At 35.4% G+C, this 21337-nt stretch overlaps 2 protein-coding genes across 5 annotated transcripts; one reads left to right on the plus strand and one right to left on the minus strand.

Annotated features, from left to right (window-relative positions):
- Positions 1–10364: 10364 nt before the first annotated feature.
- Positions 10365–12605, minus strand: TOM22-V (translocase of outer membrane 22-V). 2 transcript variants are annotated; one of them, XM_048104245.2, is made up of 2 exons: positions 12266–12605; positions 10365–10653 (listed from the first exon to the last, which is right to left on the minus strand). In XM_048104245.2, exons 1-2 carry the CDS (start codon positions 12517–12519, stop codon positions 10650–10652), a joined length of 258 nt encoding a protein of 85 aa, XP_047960202.1. In that variant the 5' UTR covers positions 12520–12605; the 3' UTR covers positions 10365–10649. The 2 variants fall into 2 exon arrangements, with proteins under 2 accessions (XP_047960202.1, XP_047960195.1); XM_048104238.2 differs by lacking the exon at positions 10365–10653 and adding an exon at positions 11296–11464.
- Positions 12606–14343: 1738 nt separating this feature from the next.
- Positions 14344–17906, plus strand: PANC (pantoate-beta-alanine ligase). 3 transcript variants are annotated; one of them, XM_089063938.1, is made up of 5 exons: positions 14353–14535; positions 15868–16521; positions 16752–16865; positions 17280–17411; positions 17636–17906. In XM_089063938.1, exons 2-5 carry the CDS (start codon positions 15943–15945, stop codon positions 17750–17752), a joined length of 942 nt encoding a protein of 313 aa, XP_088920064.1. In that variant the 5' UTR covers positions 14353–14535; positions 15868–15942; the 3' UTR covers positions 17753–17906. The 3 variants fall into 3 exon arrangements, with proteins under 3 accessions (XP_047965627.1, XP_088920064.1, XP_047965615.1); XM_048109658.2 differs by having other exon boundaries at positions 14355–14535; positions 15923–16521; XM_048109670.2 differs by lacking the exon at positions 17280–17411 and having other exon boundaries at positions 14344–14535; positions 15923–16521.
- The last annotated feature ends 3431 nt before the right edge of the window (positions 17907–21337 follow it).

A 21337-nucleotide genomic window follows, 5' to 3' on the forward strand; every position in this document is an offset into this window, starting at 1 on the left:
TTACATCTTTACTTTTTTTTCATTTTATTCTCTTTGTAATTTTATTTTATTTTCTTAAATGTCGTAACAAAAATTAATCATTTAAGATGGGATGAAGGGAGTAATAAACTTGAAATATCAAAATGATTGAGAATTTTGAGGTTCATAATCGAGATTAAGAGCATTTGCCTAAGAGGTTGGGAGTGGGAGCTACGACGGGCGTCCCCCTCTGTTGCATTATACGACAGTCTCCACACCTAGAGAGGAGCATTGTGGGAGTCGTGATACGATCGGAGTCACAGTGGGCGTCAAACTCCGCTGCTCGTGACGCTTGTTGTGGAGGAGGAGGAGGAGGCCACGATGGGGGTTGGGTGGGGAGTTTCAAATTTTTTATTAAATCCAAAAATTTTATAAATATATCCTCATTTTCATTTCTTCCTCATTTCTTTACTTCATATTTCTTTCGATCCATATCCTTCTCACATTCTAAAGTTGAATGGTCCGCATGATTTCTTAACAAACTCCATTGGCGCAAGGAGATGGTAAACAATTTCACCTCCTACAAAAACTGGGTCAAGAGTAGTCCGAACTGGGATTAGTAATTAAAAGAGTAAAATTTGTAACTTTTTAATTATTAGAATTTGTAATTACTCCCTTCGTCCCAAGAAAGATGACTCATTCCTTGGACGACACGAAATTTTATGCAGTTTTATTTTATATTTTAGGTGGAGAGAGTAGAGTAAGATAGAGAGAATAAAATAGAGATAAATGGTTTCCAATTTTAGTAAAGTAGAGATAAGGGATTTCCAATTTTAGTAATGAGTCATCTTGGATGTGACAAACTAAAAAGGAAAGTGAGTCATCTTCAATGGGACAGAGAGTTATGATTTGTAATCTTAATTATTATGAAGTAAATTTGTGTTATATACTACTCCCTCCGCCTCCAAAAATTCGTCATCATTTGATCCAGCACGGATTTTAAGAAAGGTAATAGAAAGTGAGTTGAAAAAATTAGTTGCACGTGAGTCCTACTTTTATATATTAGTTTTAAAATAAAATGTGAATGAGAATGAGTTAGTGGAATGTGAAGTCCATTATCATCAATGGTAAAATGGAAGATGACAAATTCTTAAGGACGGACAAAAAAAGAAATATGTGACAAATTTTTAGAGACGAGGGAATATCATATACTGGTATTTTAATTTTGAAATAAAATTAATATGAGAGGTAAATTGCGCATGTTTTAATATTTATCGTTGCCATCCATTTCGTGTAAACCAAAAAATTTCAACTAGTCTACTCTTTTATTGGTCAGTTTTCCGAATGGAAATTGAAGAAGTCGTCATGGAATCGTAATATATGCCTCGAAGCAGGGAGGTGACTTTACACCAAAAGACAAGCCGACAACATGTGGGGTCCACCAAACCTCATACGGCTCAACACACTCTTGTCCCTTGTGGACCCCACTCCTCAGGTGGGCAGAGGATTTTTTCACATTTTCGCAATCACTAGTCATTTTATTTATTTGAGTAAAAACCAATAAGCATTTATCCTGTCTCTCATTTAAGATGAGAGTATCCGCAACGCTGATTCGATGCGGGCTCGGTCTCGTCTCGACGAGACGAGACATCTCGTCGCGCGACGCGACTCGGCAAGGCTGGCCTCGAGCTGGCGAGACGACGCGCGCGCCACGTGGAGCATTGCGTGACGCCCTCTCGCCGGCCCGCGAGTGGGCGTCGTAATTATGACGTAATAATTTTTTTTTTTATAAATTCGAAAAATTCGAATTTAATTAAAAAAAATTCAAACGGTCAAATGACCGTTGGGAACAAAACGGTCAAATTTTTAAATTTTTTTTTTCCCTTTTATTCTTCTATAAATATACTCCATACTCCATTCACAATTTTACACACAAACACTACTCTCAGTCCTCTTCCATTTTACACACAAACACTACTCTCAAATTGTTGAAAAAATATCCGGCGATGGAAACTCCAGCGGCGGCGGCGGCTCCAGCAGGCGGCGCTCCGGCGGGTTCGACTTGAACTCGTTCGACGATTGGGCGAGCATGTACAACTGTTTGGGTACTCTCGGTTCGTCGCCGGGCACCCAAGGCTCGATCACCCCGCCGGCGTACCAAACACCACATTTTGATGTGGATGCATACTATCGTCCCTCCTCCCCCCCCCCCCAGAGGTATGGGCAATCGCCGGGATTATCCCAAATTCCGGAAAATTTGTTGGCGCCTGAACGCAGTTTGCCCGACTGGCCAATTGGTGGAGGCTCCGGCTCCGGCTCCGGCAGGATCAACCTCAGGCTCGACGTCAATGCCGAAGAGGAAGATGAGGAAGCGGAGGCAGAGGCTGTGGGAGACGGCACCCGTCATCCATACAGCCAAGCCGAGACGTTGGCTCTGTACGACGCTTGGGTCAGCGTCTCGTACGATCCTGTCGTCGGGAATCAACAAACCCACAAGTGTTTTTGGCTAAAAGTCACCGAAGTTTACAACGCACGAAGGCCGAAGAATACTGTTCCCCGCAACGTGAAGATGCTCCGCAGTCATTGGGACCGATGCGACAGAGATGTCAAAAATTTTTGCGCGATATACAGGGGAGAAGAGGCGAAATATCAGAGCAGAGCCAGTGGAGCCGACATTCTGAAAGCAGCGTTGCGGGTCTTCAAAGACGACGTCGGCAAAGATTTCAAGCTTGTCGATGTTTGGTCGCAAGTCCACCACCTTGAAAGGTGGGCTGGCGGTGTCGAGTCGGGCTCGAAACGCACGAAGCGCACGGCGCGTGGCCACTACTCGTCTAGTGATGGCGTCGAAGGCAACATCTCACGTGAGGGCATGCCAACCGATGATGCAGGGGGGTCTTCTTCCGGTGCACGACGTCGGCCGCAAGGGACCAAGGCGGCGAAGTCGGCTAGAGCGAGGGGGAGAGCGAGAGGGATAGGGAGGGGCAAGCCAGGCGGGCTCGGGCTCGGGCTCCGGCACGGGCACGGGCTCGCACACCCTAATGTCCATGTACCTGGTCGCCACGATGGCGGACCTTTCAAAAATGACTCCTGGCCAAGTTTCAGCCCATATGGCCGGAATTGAGTATATGAGAGCTCAACTTGGTATAGGTGCACCGCCGACTTCGGGGGATGATGATTCGCCGGCGGAGTAGTTTTTATAGTTTCATTTAGAGTATTTTAATTATGTATTTTTTTTATTTTTTAAGATTTTAAATTATGTATTTTTTTTATTTTTTAGGATTTTAAATTATGTATTTTTTTTTATTTTTTAGGCTTTTAAATTGTAATATTTATTTTATTGTAATGAAGTGTGTTTTTATTAAAATTGAATTTGTTGGAATTAAAAATAAAAAATGAAATTGAATGAATAGTTAAGAGATGGTTAAGAGATGGAGGGATGCATGTGCTGTCTCTTAGTTAAGAGATGAGCTGAAAAGTACAGTGGGGCTCATGAATAGTGAAGAGATGAGACGGTTAAGAGACGGATAAGAGACAGCGTTGCGGATGGCCTGATCATCCTTTCTTTTCTTTGTTCCAATTAAGATACCACATTTTAATTTTAGAAATAACATCCTCTCTCTTCTCTTTACTCATTAAAATATTTAACTGGAGTATTTTTTTTCCTCTCTACTTTATTCCACTTAACAACACTTCCTAAAATCGCGTGTCACTCAAGAATGTAGCTAGGCCTGCTTATTCGGCCGGTTCAAACTGGACCGGTTAACCGATTTTAAATTATCATAAATCCTAAAATCGGAACCGGAACCGGAATCGATTGGTTCCGGGTTGAAACTGGCCGGTTAAGAACCGGTCGATTCTGGTTTCGAACCGGAACCGATGTGTAATTTTAATCCGAATTTATTTATAATTTTAAATAGTTAAATACAAAAATAATAATAATCCAATATCTAGAAAGTATAACAAATAATATCAAAAAATTCAAATAAATACAAAAAAAATACAAACCAACAATAAAATAATATTCATATATGGATAAGAGTGATGCCAAGTGTAGTAGGTAGGACTAGTTTATGTTAGCAATTTTTTAATTAAAAAATAGGAGTTCTAAACTTTAGCCATTTTTTTAAAAGATAAGTTTAAAAATTGAATTCCAATTTCTCTTTTTTGCTAAATAAATATTCCTTGGAATTTCTAGTACTAATTGATCTTGTTGTGACTTTTTGGATTATAACGGTACAGTTAATAAATTATTCACAAACATGTTAAAATCGTATGTTAAATGAATTGTTACATAAATTTGTTATAAAGTTAAATTTCTATCATATGAAATGATATTGTATTTGTATAAGTTATTTTGGAAATTAAAAACAAACTTATGATGTCCTACTCATTGTAGTTAGTTCATAAAAAATGGATTGGGGAAGTAATTGTAGATTTAGAGTATCACGGTTTAAACATTTTAAATACTTCAGAAACAGAGCTCGCAAATCTAACACTAAAATCTAAAAATCACTCAATGTTTCTAATTATTTTACTTTAGTTCAAAATTAATTCAATTAAATTAGATTTATTAGTACATTAAATTATAAAAAAATAAAATTGAATTATAATTTGGTTTCCAGTTAGGAACCGGTCGATTTTGGTTCCGAACTGGAACCGGTTTTATTTAAAATGTTGGAACCAGTATCGAAAAAATCCAATTTCGGTCCCCCAATTAACCGACCAGTTCCGGTTTCGGTTTCGGTTCCGGTTCCGATTAATCGAGAAGCGGAGAACCGTTTAAGCACCCCTAAATGTGGCCATCTTGAGTGGGACGGAGGGAGTACTTTATTTCATTCTTATTTTCTAGGATTATTTTATTAGATCTTCTACAATAGATTAAATAGCAGTGAGATATAATACTATAGGATGGAGTAAGATGGGCTTTGTGACTTTGTCTAGTACTCCCTCCGTTTCTTCATAGTTGAGGCGGAACTTTTCGGCATGAAGTTTTAGAATTGAATGTTGGGTGTGCTACGTAAATAGATAAAAAAAGTAAGAGAGAGGAAAATATAGAAAGAATTAAGTATAAAGTGAATAAAATAGAGAGAATAAAGTAAGAGAGAGTAAAGTAAGAAAGAGAAAAAAGTTACCATATATGGAAATGACTCAACTATAAAGAAACTTCCCGAAATGGAAAAATGACTCAACTATGAAGAAACGGAGGGAGTACTAATTAATATTGAAATTTATGTTGTGTTTGGTTTACAAGTTTATGTCCAAGATAATTTTAGTTATTTTTCATATCCAATATAAGATGTTGGATTGACAAGGTTAATTATATTTATCTCACAAAAATAAAAAAGATTTAAATCAATTAATCTTAATTATGAACGTGCGACCAAAATATTACACTATTCTATCAATTAATTTTATTTTTGTGTTTTTACCATTTCGATTAAACTTCATCAATATTAATTACATGTAAAATTGATAACCACTAGACCTTTTTTTACGAAGTTTATCTTCATTTTTTAATATTAAAAATTGAATAATAACTGAAATTTAGGCAAATTGCCAAATTGAAACTATGCTCTTCAATTAACAATAACAAATCGTTAGCACCATCCACATATTCCACACACCAAAAATTCCCCAACCCCAAATGCAAAAACCAAAATTTCCCAACCCTAAGAACAAATTGTCGACACCATCCACATCCACAATGGCGTTAGCAAAGGTAGGAGTGGGGGAGAGATGGACAATCGTGAGATTAAGGTGAAATATGCAACACCAAGACGGGCAAGACAAAGGAGACGCGGGTCGACGGGCCGGCAAAGTGTGACAATAATGGCAACCGAACAACATAATGTCCAAGATAAGGTATTTAGTGATACTTTGACGGGGCAACCGAACTGGGCCTTAAATTCATTCTTTTACTATTTATTTATTTTATTGTCATTTATAATTCATTCTTATTCAATTTAATTCGTCAAATATTTATTCTTTTTTGTTCTAATAAGATAGAGAGTAAGTGGAAAGCGGTGAGAAATATAAAGAAAAGTGGATAAGAAATATAGTGAAATGTGGAGTCAATTTTTATATAAGTACATATTTGTACGTACATAACCAAACTTTTATTAATATTTTACATTGAAAATCGTTTTATAAACATTAATTGATTTAAAATAAATTTCATACTAATCATTTTGCAACACTTCGAAAAAAAAATTAAATTTTTACTTAAATATTTGTATATTTAAGCAAAAAAAATATTTTCTTAGTGAATATTGTATAATTAATTCAAATCAAGCTCGAAATCATGTTACAATTCGACATAAAATTTCTATATCACTTCTTTCTTATTGCTGCATATAATACAATAAATAACAAAACAATTTTTAATTAAATTCACTTAAATTTAAGGATATTATGTACATGAACAATTTATATACATTTATCTTTTCTCTTTTTATATAGTATTAGTTTTATATTAGAATGAACAATTTATATACATTTATCTTTTCTCTTTTTATATAGTATTAGTTTTATATTAGAATGTGAGTGTAATAAACTACTAGTATAAAGCGAGTTGTATGTGCTATTTATAATAAAAGTGAATCGAGACTCCTAATGACGGACGAACTAAAATGGTAAACCGGGACTTCTAATGGCTGACGAAGAGAATAAAATTTAATTTAATTTTGATTTGTCCTTAATTTAAAGTTAGTTTTAAAAATTATAAAACTTGTATATAATCAAAACTAGTCCATAGCTAAAAAATAATTTACTGAAATTTTATTATATGATGATGATACGTAAGTGAGTTAAATGATTTAATCTATTCATAAAGAAATAGCGTGTAAGTTGTTGAAAATTTTCAGATATATATCACATATGTGACCAATTTTTTATTGTGCAATATTCACAAACAAATCTCAACTTTATAATTTTTAGCGGGAAAATAGCAAATTAAATTGTAAAATTTTATCATATTGTGGCATGTCCATAAATTTTGGAAATGGCAATATTAAATCAGAAAATTTCAAATTTTTTTAATTGTATTGACATGCACAAAATATTATATTTGAAAAATATTAAAACGACATGATTCATTTAAATAAGTACTTATAGGCATAGAAAAAGATAAAATGAATTGGAATTTATGATGATGCGCAGGCTAACCTCCGTCGCCAAAACCCACAACCTAAACCCAAACACCGCGGCGGCGGTGGGCGTCCGCCCTCTCTCGACCGAATCTGGCGAGGAAGAGTGGAATGACGCGTCGGAAACTGCCTGGCTTCTAGACGATCTCTCGGGCAAATCTCTCCCCTTCGCCGGCGAAAATCACCAAATTGAAGAAATTGAGACCGAGACCAAGGCGAACGATAATTGGGAGCAGCGGAAGGGAAAATCGGCCGAGAAAGCAGAAAATCCACGCCGGCCTGTGGCAAAGGAGATTGAGAAACTGGATGAGGCTAGGTTGAGGAATTTCTCCAACGATAGCGCCTCATTTTATTAGAAATCGAGTGCGACATTGAAATCAGAATCGTCACAGTATTTCGATCTGGATTTTCAGATTGAAAGTTTCATAAAAACACACATATGACTATGAGGATGGAAATACATGATCCAAGTTATACAAACAAAATAACTCAGGTAAAAATGAATTATATTTCCATAAAATAAATTAAGAAATCATTGCTTTATAACTAGGAGTAATCCCATGCCGACGCAAGGGCCGTGCAATGCATGTCTTGTGCGGTGCGAGTGCGATGTTATTGGATCATCCGTGCATCATTGTGGTTGGGGTGTAGGTCGTGCGCCTAACCATAGCCCAGACTTCGCCACAACTTGAATATGTTTGGCCATTTCTCTCCATAGAAATATAATGTATCGGCCTTCTATCTGTTTATTGGAGTACTTGTTATTTTAATTCTTATGGCTTTTTAATTTTTGTCCTTTGTTTAAGACTACATGCTTGGTCTATATATTAGATCTATGTATATGAAAACTAGGGTATATTGTCCCTTTTTCATTATATTGTGAGTCTTAATACATGGATTTGTAATGCCCCCATCCCTAACGAACGAGTAACGCTACTATATATATATAACTAAAATACTAATTTCGTTTATCTTAAAATTTTGAAAACATAATGTGAATAAAAAGGAACGTGAAAATGGTTTAATAAATTGAAAAGAAACATCATTGACATTTTTTCATATAGAATATTGACTCCATGGAAATATATATAAACTTCGAATAGTAAAATATTTTTTCCATCAACAAATATATCTATATATCTATATACTTCGTCTAATAAGTTGATCAAAAAAAATATTTTACATATTCAAGCCACAGGTTTGTGTTAAAATGACAACATATCTTAAAGTGATACCGTGACACCACATATCCAACAATATTATAAACGCTACACAACAATCTATAGATTGTTGTATAGCGTGTTGGATATTGTTGGCTGAGAAAAAATTATTGTATATAGTGTTGTATATTGCTGACCGAGATTTTTACACTTGAGCATTTTTTTTATTGTCACATGACAGCTTATTATTTGTCCACGTGTATAAATGATTGGCTAGGAATTGTGGTATGATGTTATTTTAAGAGGCGTTGTCATTTTAACGCACCCATCAGGCCACATACCCTAAATACATCTAATGTTATCATTAGATATATCTCCGGGCCGCGGCCAACACAAAATCACCATTATTGACCAGAAAATTTTAAAATATAATAATATTAAAACTATTCATATATTAAAAAAATAAGAAAATGGATACTAGTCAAATAATGGGTTGGGAGATTGTGGAGTATGGACCACGTTGATTGCTGGCTCATCACCGACTCCTTGATTTGAAAAATCAAAATAATGAGCTGCGAGTATGCAAGCATACTCAGTGTGATATTACGCTACAAGCAGCTATAACCAATTGCGTAATGCATCATAACATAATGAATCACTTCAACTTAGCTTATGTCTATTTGAGACTAGTCTCGTCCCTCGTGGACTTGACCCCTTGTGGGCTATTAACTCATACGATCCCTCGTGGATCTGACTTCTCGTGGGCCACATAAGATCGATAAATTAACTCCGATTTATTATATTGTGGCTAACTCGGTCGAGTCTTTCTCACTATGGATACACAACGTTGAAATTTGAAATGAGTCAATGAGAACGAATTTTAGTTGCCAACATTGAATTGCAAAAGAGAAAAGGCATGTTTGATACCTATATGCAAAATGCATACACCTAATATTTAACAAGCAGTATAATACACGTCGATGTATTTTTAGTTACTCCCTCCACCCAAACAATAGTCTCATTTGTCATTTTGATTCGTCCCACAAAATTCGTTTGCTTCTATTTTTGGTAAGTTTTTCTTATATGAAGTAGTGGGCTCATTCTAGATTATGGCGGAGGTGTGAGTCTAGGTGCTATTGCGGTTGGGCCCTAGGAAACAACATTGCTAGGCACGGACTAGGCACGGAACCACGCCGCAACCTAATTTTTTAGGTATTTATTTAAAAATCATTTTTTTTATATATTTTTGATATCCCATCCATATATAAAACAATAAAACATCAAATAATACCAAACAATAAATCGCATTGAAACACATTTTAAGGTGCGTTGCCTTAATTTCGGAAGTTTTAAATTGACATGCTTCACTATTGGAAGAACAATCACATGGCGACCTTGAAGAAAATTGGCTGCTAAATTGAAATTTATTTTATCTTTTTTAGTGTAATTTTAGAATTTAAAATTAGTATAATTCAATATTTATTTAATAATTTTTTAGTTATTTAATCATATAATGAGATATTATATGATTACTTTAGTTCATGAGAATCTCACATGACTTCCCAGATGGATAGACATTTAATAATTAATTATAATTAACCCTTTCATACTAAATGATCTCATAACTTAATGTTAGACTATCTTGTTATCCCTTCCTACTAAATAATCTTACAATTTAATCTTAAATTTTATCTTGTTATCATTTTATTTAAGAAACCAAATACCACCATATAGTAGTATAATTCAAGGTTTAAAATGAAACTAAATTACTTATGGCCTAACATATTATAGCTGCACAACAAACTCGGATATTCTCTTCAAAATAAAGTACATCTCCTATTTTATGTTTTTAATCTACCTAGAAATAGTTCGAAGTACATTAGTGTGGATGGTGAAAATTTAATGTAGTACACATGTTTTTTCATTCGAAACAGAACTGGATTCGGCCATTTATTTTACTCGGCGAAATCAAAATACGTATTTCACAAAAAAAATACTCCATCCATCTACCATCAATTGTCTTGATAGAGGACAGACACAAAATTTGACCCAAACATTGAAAAATATGAGAGAGAAAAAAAAGTGATTGAAGAATTGAAAATGAAAGATAAAGCCAACCTCATTATAGATAGTAGAAAATTTACCAAATATAAAAGGCAATAACTTTTATAAATAGACGAAAATTATAAAAACATAACTACTATTAATTATGAACGAAGGAAATATAGAATAGCCGCTCTTATCAAAATATCTTTTTCAATTGGTTTGCATAACCCCAATCGCACGCCGCTCATATCGTGTGTTCTGTATTGTTGTTGCAAACTTGCAGATGAAGTTGAGGTTAAGGTGGTGCATAATTTCATTAGCAGCAACTATCCATCAATGGTTAACTGGTTAAGAATTGAATTAAAAAGGCATCAAAAGTCAGTATAGAGTTTTTGGATAGGATCCTGCATATTCATGATACTCAAAATTTCATTGCCACGATTCAGAACACCATTATGTAAGAAATAACACCATACGTATAAGCAAATTTGTTACACGTAACTAATACGGGCACAGAAGGTAAAGAGTTAAAGATTCAAGCTTCTCATGCCATGATTGGTTAAGGTGCAACAATCTATCAAGAGCAGAGTCTTCTTATTTATTGTTCTCACACCACCTTTGAAGAGACAGAACCCACAAGAAAAGATAAAACTCCAAAATCAACTCAAATAATTTATGATGTACACAATTAAAAAAGAACAATGCTTCTAAGATCGCCCACACTTGCATCTAATTCAGCTTACAAACAAAGAAATATCATTTGTAATTTCTCACAAGAAGTTAGAATTATATTTAAAACAATTCCAAATTGCTCAGCATTTTATCTCCTTGCACTTGGTTGCACTTATTCTTAGAGATCTTGAAGACTCTTTATAGTGAAAAACAATTCACTTGGCTAGTTGCCAAGCAAAGCACAGCCACCCCAATCTAATCTTATCTAGTAAACTACCAATTTCATTCCAGATAAGCTAGTGACAGTATTATGATATTTTTAACTATCCATAATAAATTTAGATTCTAAAAGAGTAATGGTATTTAGTAGTATTAGAATAACATAAAAATGAAAAGGAAAAAAAGTACTAATATGGGTTATGGAGGTATATGGGAGTGTAGCAGAACCTCTATTCAGTGCCTATGCACCAACACTAGCAATTTCTGCAACATCAGAAGACAATATTACAAATGCATAACAGCCTTTTTCCCATGAAGAGAAACAAACAAATCAAGTTCCAATAAACTTATTATAATGTGGTCTCTAAAAATAAAATCTACTCATTTGCTCGCACCAAAATCTTACATATGTTATGCAAGCATTCAAGACTCTGTAGCTAAAAATCCCAAGAAATATAACAAGATTTACTTGCAAATGACAAAAGAAGACATTACACTACTGAAACTAGGCCAAGAATTGCACTCAACCTGCCCACAACCATAAGTTTTAAGGCAGGCCACATGAATATAAAGAGGCTGTTAGTACTACAAACATAACATAATTTTCTGCCTGGAAGAAATTACTTTCCTCAACTTTATCACCAAAAAATCAGCAATGAAACCATTGATCAGATATAGGAATATTAGCCAAAACTAGACATTATGTTGTGCTTTTGGTGTGAGACAGTTACACACAACTCAACTGATCCTCACCAGACAGAGAGCACTTGAATTTAGCCAACAACTTTATAGTAAACACCAGCTATAATATGGAAAAAAACTCGTGTGCATCATCTAGTCCAATTAGAGTTCCTCAAGCCATGATTGATTAATCACCATTACTAGAACTAAATTAAAACAGATGCAATGGAGTTCACCTCTTAATTGAAATTGAATCGAGAGATGAGTAACATAAAAAAAGAAAACTTCCAAACAAAACGATTGAATAACTCTGTAATTATTAAGAATTTCCGCCACAGAAATTGAAATTGAAATTGAAATTGAGGAATTAGGGCATAGTATTACTTAGGGGAACCAAGCAAGCTAGCCTGCTGCAGCTCGAGCTCGTTGAACTGAGCCTCACGGTCCATTTCAATAATGAGGGGGACGACGAGGACGAGGAAGGTGGTGCCGACGATCCAAGCGGCTTTTCCGGTGCTCTTGAGGAGTTTGGAGGCGACAAAGGCGGTGTCGGAGGCCGCCTTCTTGCCTTTGTAGACGATAGGAGACTCCGAGACGGAGGAGGAGACGCGCGAGAGGATTCCGGCGTCGGATGACATTCTGGTGAGAGGCTTCTAGGGTTTGGTTTGGATAATCCAATTTGAAAGGGGATGCATCAATTTGTTTTCTGTTCTATTTATGTGGTGTTCGAATTTTATGTATCCTTATATAACAATATGTTTTACATAAAACCTAAAATGGGATAACCAATTAGCTCCAATGATATTCCAAATCAATTTCAATTTTAGTTTTTTGAGTAAAAGTTATTCCGTATTTTTAAATTTATACTAAAATAAAATCTGAAAAAAAAATTCAAATTTTATGAATAGAAAAAGAATAATATAGTTAGAGTAAAATCATGTGAAGATTGGTGTTAATAGTTTAGAGAATTTTGGAAGAAGAAAAATTGTTTATAATGCGAAGAAGCTGGATTCCTCCTCGAGAAGCTTATGAACTCCCACTTTATTTTATTTTTACTAAGTTTCTAAATTATATTTGAAAGAATTATTGTATATTTTCTTTGATCGAAATATTTGGTCTTGATGAATTCACTCCTTTGGTCTTGATGAACCTATTGTAAGTGAGTATTTTTACCCTAACAAAAAATCACCCAAAAGTTATTCAAAAAGGAAAGAATAGAAGTTGTACCAATCGAGAGATTTCTTGGTTAAACTTCAAATATAACTATATAATACTATTTGGTTGCTATAAATTCATTCTGCACCAAATTTTTGGTTAAATTTTGTGAGAACAAAAATTCTGCACCAAATTTTTGGCAAAACTTTGTGAGAAACAAAAATGATAGGTGATTATTGCACCTAGTAATCCTTAGACAAGTCGGATGAAAGCTTCAAATTATTAAACGATTCAATGCTTGTTAAGACATAGATAACACACCAACTTGCATGTTTGATAAGTTAGTAATACCAAGATAGCGAATTATATATTGACATTTCTTATTGTTTGATATCATAGTTAAGCTTAACTCAAAGCCCAATATAAGACCAGGGCCCTATCTAATCTTACCAAAATTATAACATTAACCTTGTTTATGTATCTCACCAATTTGTCAAGTTAAGCCATGTTATTTAATATACAATACAAATTTAGATAATTTCTTTTCTATCAAACAACAACGGAAAAAAATCATATCTTTGCATATCTTGACATGAAGCCCGTATTTCTTATCTTGTTTTACATATCTTCTCATATCCCATCTTTTGTATCAAACGAGTAAACATGTTAAGCAATTATTAACTCTTGGTTTAACGATTCAAATGATCAACTCTTGGTTATCTTGGGTAGCTACACACTTATCCTAAAGCTAACTTTCACTAATTTAAACTCATACAGATGCGTGAGAAACTAAAACCAATTACTATACGTTTCATTTCAATTAATTCATCATTAAACTATTGTATAAACAAGTCAAGTAAGATAATTCGTCATCCATGTCGTCTAATCCTAAGTTAAAGAGACATTAGAAAAGATTATATCAACTATCATCAAATGTGCAGTCAAAATGAAAATTAAAAGCGATCAAAACCGAAGTTATGACAAAGACAGAGAAAATATCATAATAATACAAGGCAATCCATCTATTCATATGTATAATTACATGTTAGGAGCAACAATGGAAGATCTTGTCCAGAAACATAATCGAAAGCATAAAGAAAATTGTAGTAATCACTGTCACACTCTTGTAAACTGGGACGATGGCAAAATTTTTGGGTTGACGGAATTTTAACTTGAATTGGCTTCAAACTCCTTCCTCTATTTTTTTTCGTGTGTTGTTCTTTCTTCTTCTTCTTTTTTTTTTTTTTTTTTTTAATCTGAAATGTGATGCTCAAAATTTGAGAAAGAATAAATAATAGTAATATTTATGTATTTTGCTTGGAAAATTATTGGAGTACAAAAAATTAAAAGTTAGAAAGGTTTTTAAGAAAGAGAAGAACGAGGATTAATTGGGAAAGCTTATTTAAAGAATTAAAGTTATTGCCGTTCTCCATCTTCCTCCTCTTCCAATATAAAGCTTAGAGTTCAACACCCCCAATCTCAAAGCTCGTGAAATTAAGGTAACAGCTGATTCTAACTCACTTATGCTATCCTCTATGCTTGAATTTCTGAATTAAAATGGATGAATCCCAACTGTTGTGAAATGAATGAATAGGACGAGTACTTGCCCTTTTCTTGCATTGGTGAATTTGTTCTAATTGCTTGGATTGGGCATTAATTTAGTGTCTAACCTATTAATTGTAGATGTACTGAAAATAAAACTACAACTTTGGAGATGAATCTAAAACCTTGGGAGCAAACAGAGAACTTAGTTCTATGTATTTAATTGAGTTTGGAATTACGCTAATTGATTGGTGTAAATATGATTTTGGTTAGAAAGAAGAATTTGAAGCTTATGTTATAGGGTTGTAAGAACCATGGAGAAGATGATATTGATCTAAATTTTGGAAGAATGCCGTGAGTTAGGAAAAGAGAAAAAGGGAAATCAGCCTTGTTTGGTCCATAGTATACACAAAAATGTTGTCTTGCTGTTGAGCATGAAGTGTTTGAGGGAATTACTCAATGACGCGCGAATATGAAGCAACATGTATACTTAGTATTGTTCTTGCCCTCCTGTACTAGTCAGATTCAGCAACCCCAAAGTGTTGGGAATCCTATTATAAATTTTTCTTTAGATATTATTATGTCTTAGGAAGGCTCCTTCACAATTTCAACTCAGTTCATCAACGTTTGCTATTTTTAAAAATTCCTGCAAAGCAGTTGCCGGAATCTGTCACTAACTGACAAGATGTAATAAAATGGTATAACTCCCTAATCCCTTGGAGTTGTTGGAAATACCTTTTTTTGTAAATTAAACTAGATATCAAGAGGTTTCTTGTGGTATAGGGCTCGACTCTGTGATGCTCCGAGCAAAAGCAGTTTCTTAATTAAAGATAGTGTAATGTGGTCAATTTAAAAACGCAAAAAGTTGAAAGGAAAAGTAAAGGTATGCTAGCTAAGTAAGATATGTTTTGGAGAAATTGTTTGATTTTGTAGTTCAAATTTACGTGTATGTGTAAGTCAAGATAAATACCTTAGACTTTCTAAAGAATTTACCTATCGTGATTCCCTTTTCCGATGTGACACTGCTTAATCAATTTACTCAATTTTTTTGGTAATCAAGTATGGGTGTATTACATGGAAGAATGATCAAAACTGCTCTAAAAGTGGGCATAAAACTAGCAATTCCGCTGGAAATGACTGTCACTCGGCTGAGTGGAATTTCGGCCCAAAATCCACTCGGCCAAGTAGAATTCCAGCAGCTTCATTTTCATATTTTGCACGTACATGCTTTTATCTATTCATGTGCTAAAATAACAAGAAAAGTACTGATCTGCCTTCAGCATGTTTAGGTTCATCATCGTCTATGTTACTGCTCACCAAATCAAAACTTCTGTTGATTCTTAGGATTAATAAAAGCTGACGGCATGGAAAATAAAGAGCCATTGATAATAACAGACAAAGATGATATGAGACGATGGTCAAGGTCCGCGAGGGCCCAAGGCAAGATTGTTGGCTTTATCCCCACTATGGGTTATCTCCATGAAGGCCATCTTTCTCTCGTCCAAGAATGCAAGCAACACTCCAACCTCACGGTTGTCTCAATCTATGTAAATCCAGGGCAATTCTCCCCCAATGAGGACCTCTCCACTTACCCTTCAGATTTTATAGGCGATATTAACAAATTGAAGAACAAAGCTGATGGTGTCGATGTTGTTTTCCACCCAAAAGATTTGTACGATTATGGGAAACATGATGGTGTTGTGAATGCAAGGAGAAATGATCTAGAAGAGGGAAAGGTGGTGTCTTGCGTGGAAAACAGTGGACAGGGTCACGAGACATGGGTCCGAGTTGAAAGATTGGAGAAGGGGTTGTGTGGGAGTAGTAGACCTGTTTTCTTTAGAGGGGTTGCAACTATTGTAACCAAGTTGTTCAATATAGTTGAACCTGATGTTGCTGTATTTGGGAAGAAGGATTATCAGCAATGGAGGATTATAGAAAGGATGGTGAGAACACTTCTTTTTTCACTGCATTTAGATTTACAATTCTTTACTTGTGAATCCTTTTGATTTCACCGTTGTTATATAGTTTCATCTTATTCAGCTAAATTCTCCGTATGTTAACTTTCAGATGCATTTGGTTCCAATGTTTGCAAGATTTGTGTTTTTTCCTTCTCTTGTCTAAATTTGTTGAGGTAAATTATCTGCTTATTACTTCTATAAATGCTCTGTTTCAGGTACGAGATCTTGATTTCGGCATTAAAATTATTGGCGCAGAGCTATTGCGTGACCCTGATGGCCTTGCAAAGAGTTCACGTAATGTGCACCTTTCACCGGAACAGAGGAAGAAGGTATACTTTATCGTTAGACATTCTATCTCTTTTTATGAGATATTGGTTAATTAGACATTGTTATCTAGTTGTGATTTCACCAAAGAACAAGAAGATAAGCTCACTTTCTTTCATCCTTCTTCGATTCTTGCTAGAGTCTGAACATGCCTCAAAGTTGCAAATTAATGGTGGACTACCCTAATCTGAACTTTGTCAACGTTGATTAGACTAGGTTTGTGCTTCACAAACATGGTTAATGGAACTGAATCTTCAGGTGGATCTTGAAGAACAAAATGCTTAATTTAGATTAGAAGGAAATTGACAGAAATTTTGAAGGCCATGTCACGGTCTACCCGTCTTTCTATAACAATGAAAAGGGGGGCAAAGACCACAAGTGACATTAATTTTCTTTAAGCCAAATTTTATTTTCTGCAGGCAACATCAATTAGTGAGTCACTGTTCCATGCTAAAACTGCTGCACAGAAGGGCCAAGTAGTTTGCATAGAATTGAAGGATTTAGTTATCAAGACCATACATGAAGCTGGTGGAAAAGTTGATTATGCTGAGGTTAGGCACATACGAGTTCCATATACTTCGTAATTTGAGCCTCCGTAATCTTTTTCTTCTTAGCAAATGTGTGGTCTATTGACTGATTGAAATGAGACATGTTTTCGATCGCACTTAAACCAGTCGACCATCCTACTTTCCACGTATTGATATGATGTTTCTACTTTAGCTCAAATATTATTACGAGAGTATGAAAATGTTACTTCATCTTTTTGCCAAGACAGATTGTAGACCAAGAAAGTTTGGAAGTGCTGGAAGAGATCAAGAGCCCTGCAGTGTTTTGTATTGCTGCGTGGTTTGGAAATGTCAGGCTCCTCGACAACATGGAGATCGTCGTCTAGTAAGCAGTTTACACCAGGTCATTTTGTTGGAAGATAATCTTAGTACTCGATGTATTCTGTAGTTTATCTTAATTGATCGTGTATCGTAATTTGGCTTGGTGTATCAATTTTGGAAATTGTGAATAAATGTGGACTCACCTCCAGTTATACTCCATCCGTTTCCTTATACTTGAGCCGGTATTTTTCGACACGGAGTTTTAAGAAAATAATGTTAATATGTTAAGTAGATAGATAAAAAAAGTAAGAAAGAAGAGAAAAATAGAGAGGATAGAGTAGAAGGTGAATAAGGTAGAAAGAATAAAATATAAGTGAGAAAATGTGTTAATAATTACTACTTCCTTGGTCTCACTTTAGGAGTCACAGTCACTTTTCTGAGAGAGAATAATGTTGAAAAGAGTTTTATATATATTTGCATCTTAATTTGAGAGCTTATAGTTAAAAATATTTTATAGTTGTACTCTCTCTATCCCTTGCTAAATGATTCTTATTCCTTTTTAGGGCGTCCGAAGAGTTATTTCCTTTTTTTGGCATTTACGCTCTTATTTTCTTCATTTCTACTTTACGCTCGCTTTTATTTTATTCATTCTCCATTGTATTAACAAAACTCCATTTTCTTAAATCACGCGCCTGAAAGGAAATGTCTCTCATAGCAAGAGACGAGTGAGTACAACATATGGTAGAACATCAACAACTCATAAGATAACTGCGAACTGCCAATACAAATTTTTTATTGTCCCTACATCGACTATACCAACTACAAATAATTATTCATATGACTGAAGTAGAAAATATCATAATTATATCACAAGAATAAAATAGAAAATTGGTAGCTTTACTAAGTGGTATTATAGATTGGATGGGTGTGCTTTACTTGGCAACTAGCTAGCAGGATTGTTTTTCACTATAATCTACTCAGTTTTCATGATTTCTAAGAAAAAATGCAACCAAGTGCACGGAGATAGAATACTAAAAGCATAAATCATTGTCACTATTTTGTGAGAATTTACAAATGATATTTCTTTGTTGGGCGAACTTAGAAGCAATGTTCTTTCATTAAATACATGTACTCGTAGTACTAAGATATTTGAGTTGATTTTGGAGTTTTATCTTAATTTTTGTGGATTTTGTCTAGGGGTGGCAAATCGTGCGTGTCGGGTCATTATCGTGTCGACACGGTAACAACACGAACACGACCCGCTACCCTCAGACACGAACACGACACGAACTCATTAACGACACGAACCACTTCGGGTCAACACGACACGATAACAACACGTATTGGAAAGTGATTAAATATTTAAATGATTTAAACGAGATATGACCGTACAAGACTATAAGAGCCAATTTAATAAGTATTGAAAAATGAAAATAATAAGAATTAATAATATTACAATATTATTTGTTAACGGATAATATGAACCTGACACGAACACGTATTTGTTAACGGATAACACGAACCCAATATGAACACGTATTGTTATCGTGTCGTGTCAAAAATTGTCAGCCCTAGTTCTATCTCTTTGATGGTGTTGTGAGAACAATAAATTATCCTATAAACTCGCCTAGCCATACAAACTTGGAAATCTGTTTAAAATTTGTTGGAAAATGATTATTATGAACTCTGCACTCTTTGATAGATTGTTGCACCTTGACCATACATGGCCTAATAAGCTTGAATCATCAACTCTTTACCTTCTGTTAATATCGGGCAACAAATTTGCTTATGTATGGTGTTGATTTCTTACATAATGTTGATATGAATCGCGATTAGTAGCGGACTGATAAAGCTAATTTCATGCATCGGTTATATGGTGAAAAACGTTACATTTTGCTGGGTCTAACACGGTTTCTAAGCCAGGTGTGTGACAAAATCGCTAGATCAAGGAGATGCTGAAAGAAACAGTCTAGCGAAGGAATGAAGTAAAAATGAGCAGAATCTAAGGAAAAAGAAGGCTTGAAGAAGGGAGTCAGTAGCTGAGGGCAACAAAGTCCATCTATACCTCGCTGTGCCCCACTCCAACGCCTATAAATAGAAGAGCATGCAACACACAAAGAGGACTCTTTTTCGCCCACTCTTAGCTCACACACAACACACACTTGGGAATGGGAGATCTGGGGTAGTTTCGGTTCCGAAGGGGTTTTATTCTTCAGAAATTTCAGTCGTAACACCGTCCGCGTGAGGGCGAAGATACAATCTCTTTATTTTCAGTTTGTTTTTGCACTTTTACGGTCGAACTTCACTTTTGGGAGTCGATTTAGTTGTTGATGTTACTGATTGTCTATTCACTTCTGTTAGTTTGCGATTATCTGTGATATTTCAAGTTGATTCACGTAGATCCTGCTGTTGAGAGTTTATTTTAACGAGTTATATGTCGATCTCTGTTTTTTCTGCTGTGGTGCTCGATCTGGGAATTTTGTGATAGATCTGTGGTTTGTTGATTGATTGGAGGTTGTTGTTTAAATCTGAAGTTATGAAATGTTTCTTTTGGCTGGAGTTTGTGTCGGACGCTTGGATCCGGAGTGGATTTAGCGTCTGAGGTTGGATCTGAAGGGAGGAGGTCGAGTTGTGCATGGATTTTGAGTTCTCCGCTTGCTTTCTGTTTTACTTCGTCTAGCATCTGTAGATCTGTTTAGTTCTTTATTGTTACTCATCAAAATGGTTTAGATTCAGTCTGCTCTGTTCCGATTTCGCTCATGCTGTTTTTCTTCTGAGTTTTTACGCAAATTGGTTGAAGAAGATGATGTCGCTGTTAGTTAGTACCAGAGTTAGTTGTTTTTCCAGCTTTTCGTCCGTACTCTGCCTTTTCAGTTATGGTCCCCACAGTCAGTTTGTTACCCAGATCTAGGTGATTAGAGTAGTTTATTAGATCTAGTGATTGTTCGGTTTAATTTTCGTGCATGCTTTTGCTGTTTCGCCTAGGTCTAGCTGTTAGCGTAGCATTTTAAATTCCCAAGTTAAGTTTATTTTCCTCAACCCGAAAAATGCGTGGCAGCAGCCAACCCCAAAAACAAGTCCAAATCCTTGAACATGATTGTTACGCATCCATCTCTGTGGGATCGATCCCTACTTCCCTATGCTAGGTTTAGTAAAGTGGTTGAGGGTTTTTGAAAGAGTGCTCTGTGTGTCAGACGACCAGGATTTTCCGACGACCAACGAGTTCCTAGACCGCGTGATCTAGTGGATTTGCTGGACCAAGGAACCCTGTTATATTCTTTCTGTGCACACAGCGTGTTAACCAACATACCGGTCATTTCAAATGGCGCCGTTGCCGGGGAAGGATGGCGTTTATTGTTATTGCGTTTAAGGATTTGGTGTAAATATTTTAATTTCTGTTATTTTCTTTCTCCTTGACAGTTTATGAACGCAAGCTTCCATTCTGGAAGTTGGGCGAGCTCATCTGGGTTAGGGAGTAGCCAATTCAAGTGGCGAGTCAAGGAATCTACGTCTACCATCACCATCAGGTCAGGTTTAAGGACGAGAGACTGAAAACGAGGTGGATCTCAGTGTGCGCACAGAAGAAATTTACCAGGTTCCCTTGGTCCAGCAAATCCTCTAGATCACGCGGTCTAGGAACTTGTTGGTCG

The sequence above is a fragment of the Salvia hispanica genome, chromosome 2 (assembly GCF_029641045.1).
Source record: "Salvia hispanica isolate PSC_SH4W2 chromosome 2, Shi_PSC_v1, whole genome shotgun sequence".
NCBI lineage: Eukaryota > Viridiplantae > Streptophyta > Magnoliopsida > Lamiales > Lamiaceae > Salvia > Salvia hispanica.

Excerpts from the sequence above, each read along its gene's own strand:
- TOM22-V (XM_048104238.2), bottom strand. The coding sequence starts at position 12,519 with ATGTCATCCGACGCCGGAATCCTCTCGCGCGTCTCCTCCTCCGTCTCG.
- PANC (XM_089063938.1), top strand. The coding sequence starts at position 15,943 with ATGGAAAATAAAGAGCCATTGATAATAACAGACAAAGATGATATGAGA. Across the intron at positions 16,522-16,751 it reads GGAGGATTATAGAAAGGATG|GTACGAGATCTTGATTTCGG; the intron begins GTGAGAACACTT and ends GCTCTGTTTCAG. Across the intron at positions 16,866-17,279 it reads CACCGGAACAGAGGAAGAAG|GCAACATCAATTAGTGAGTC; the intron begins GTATACTTTATC and ends TATTTTCTGCAG.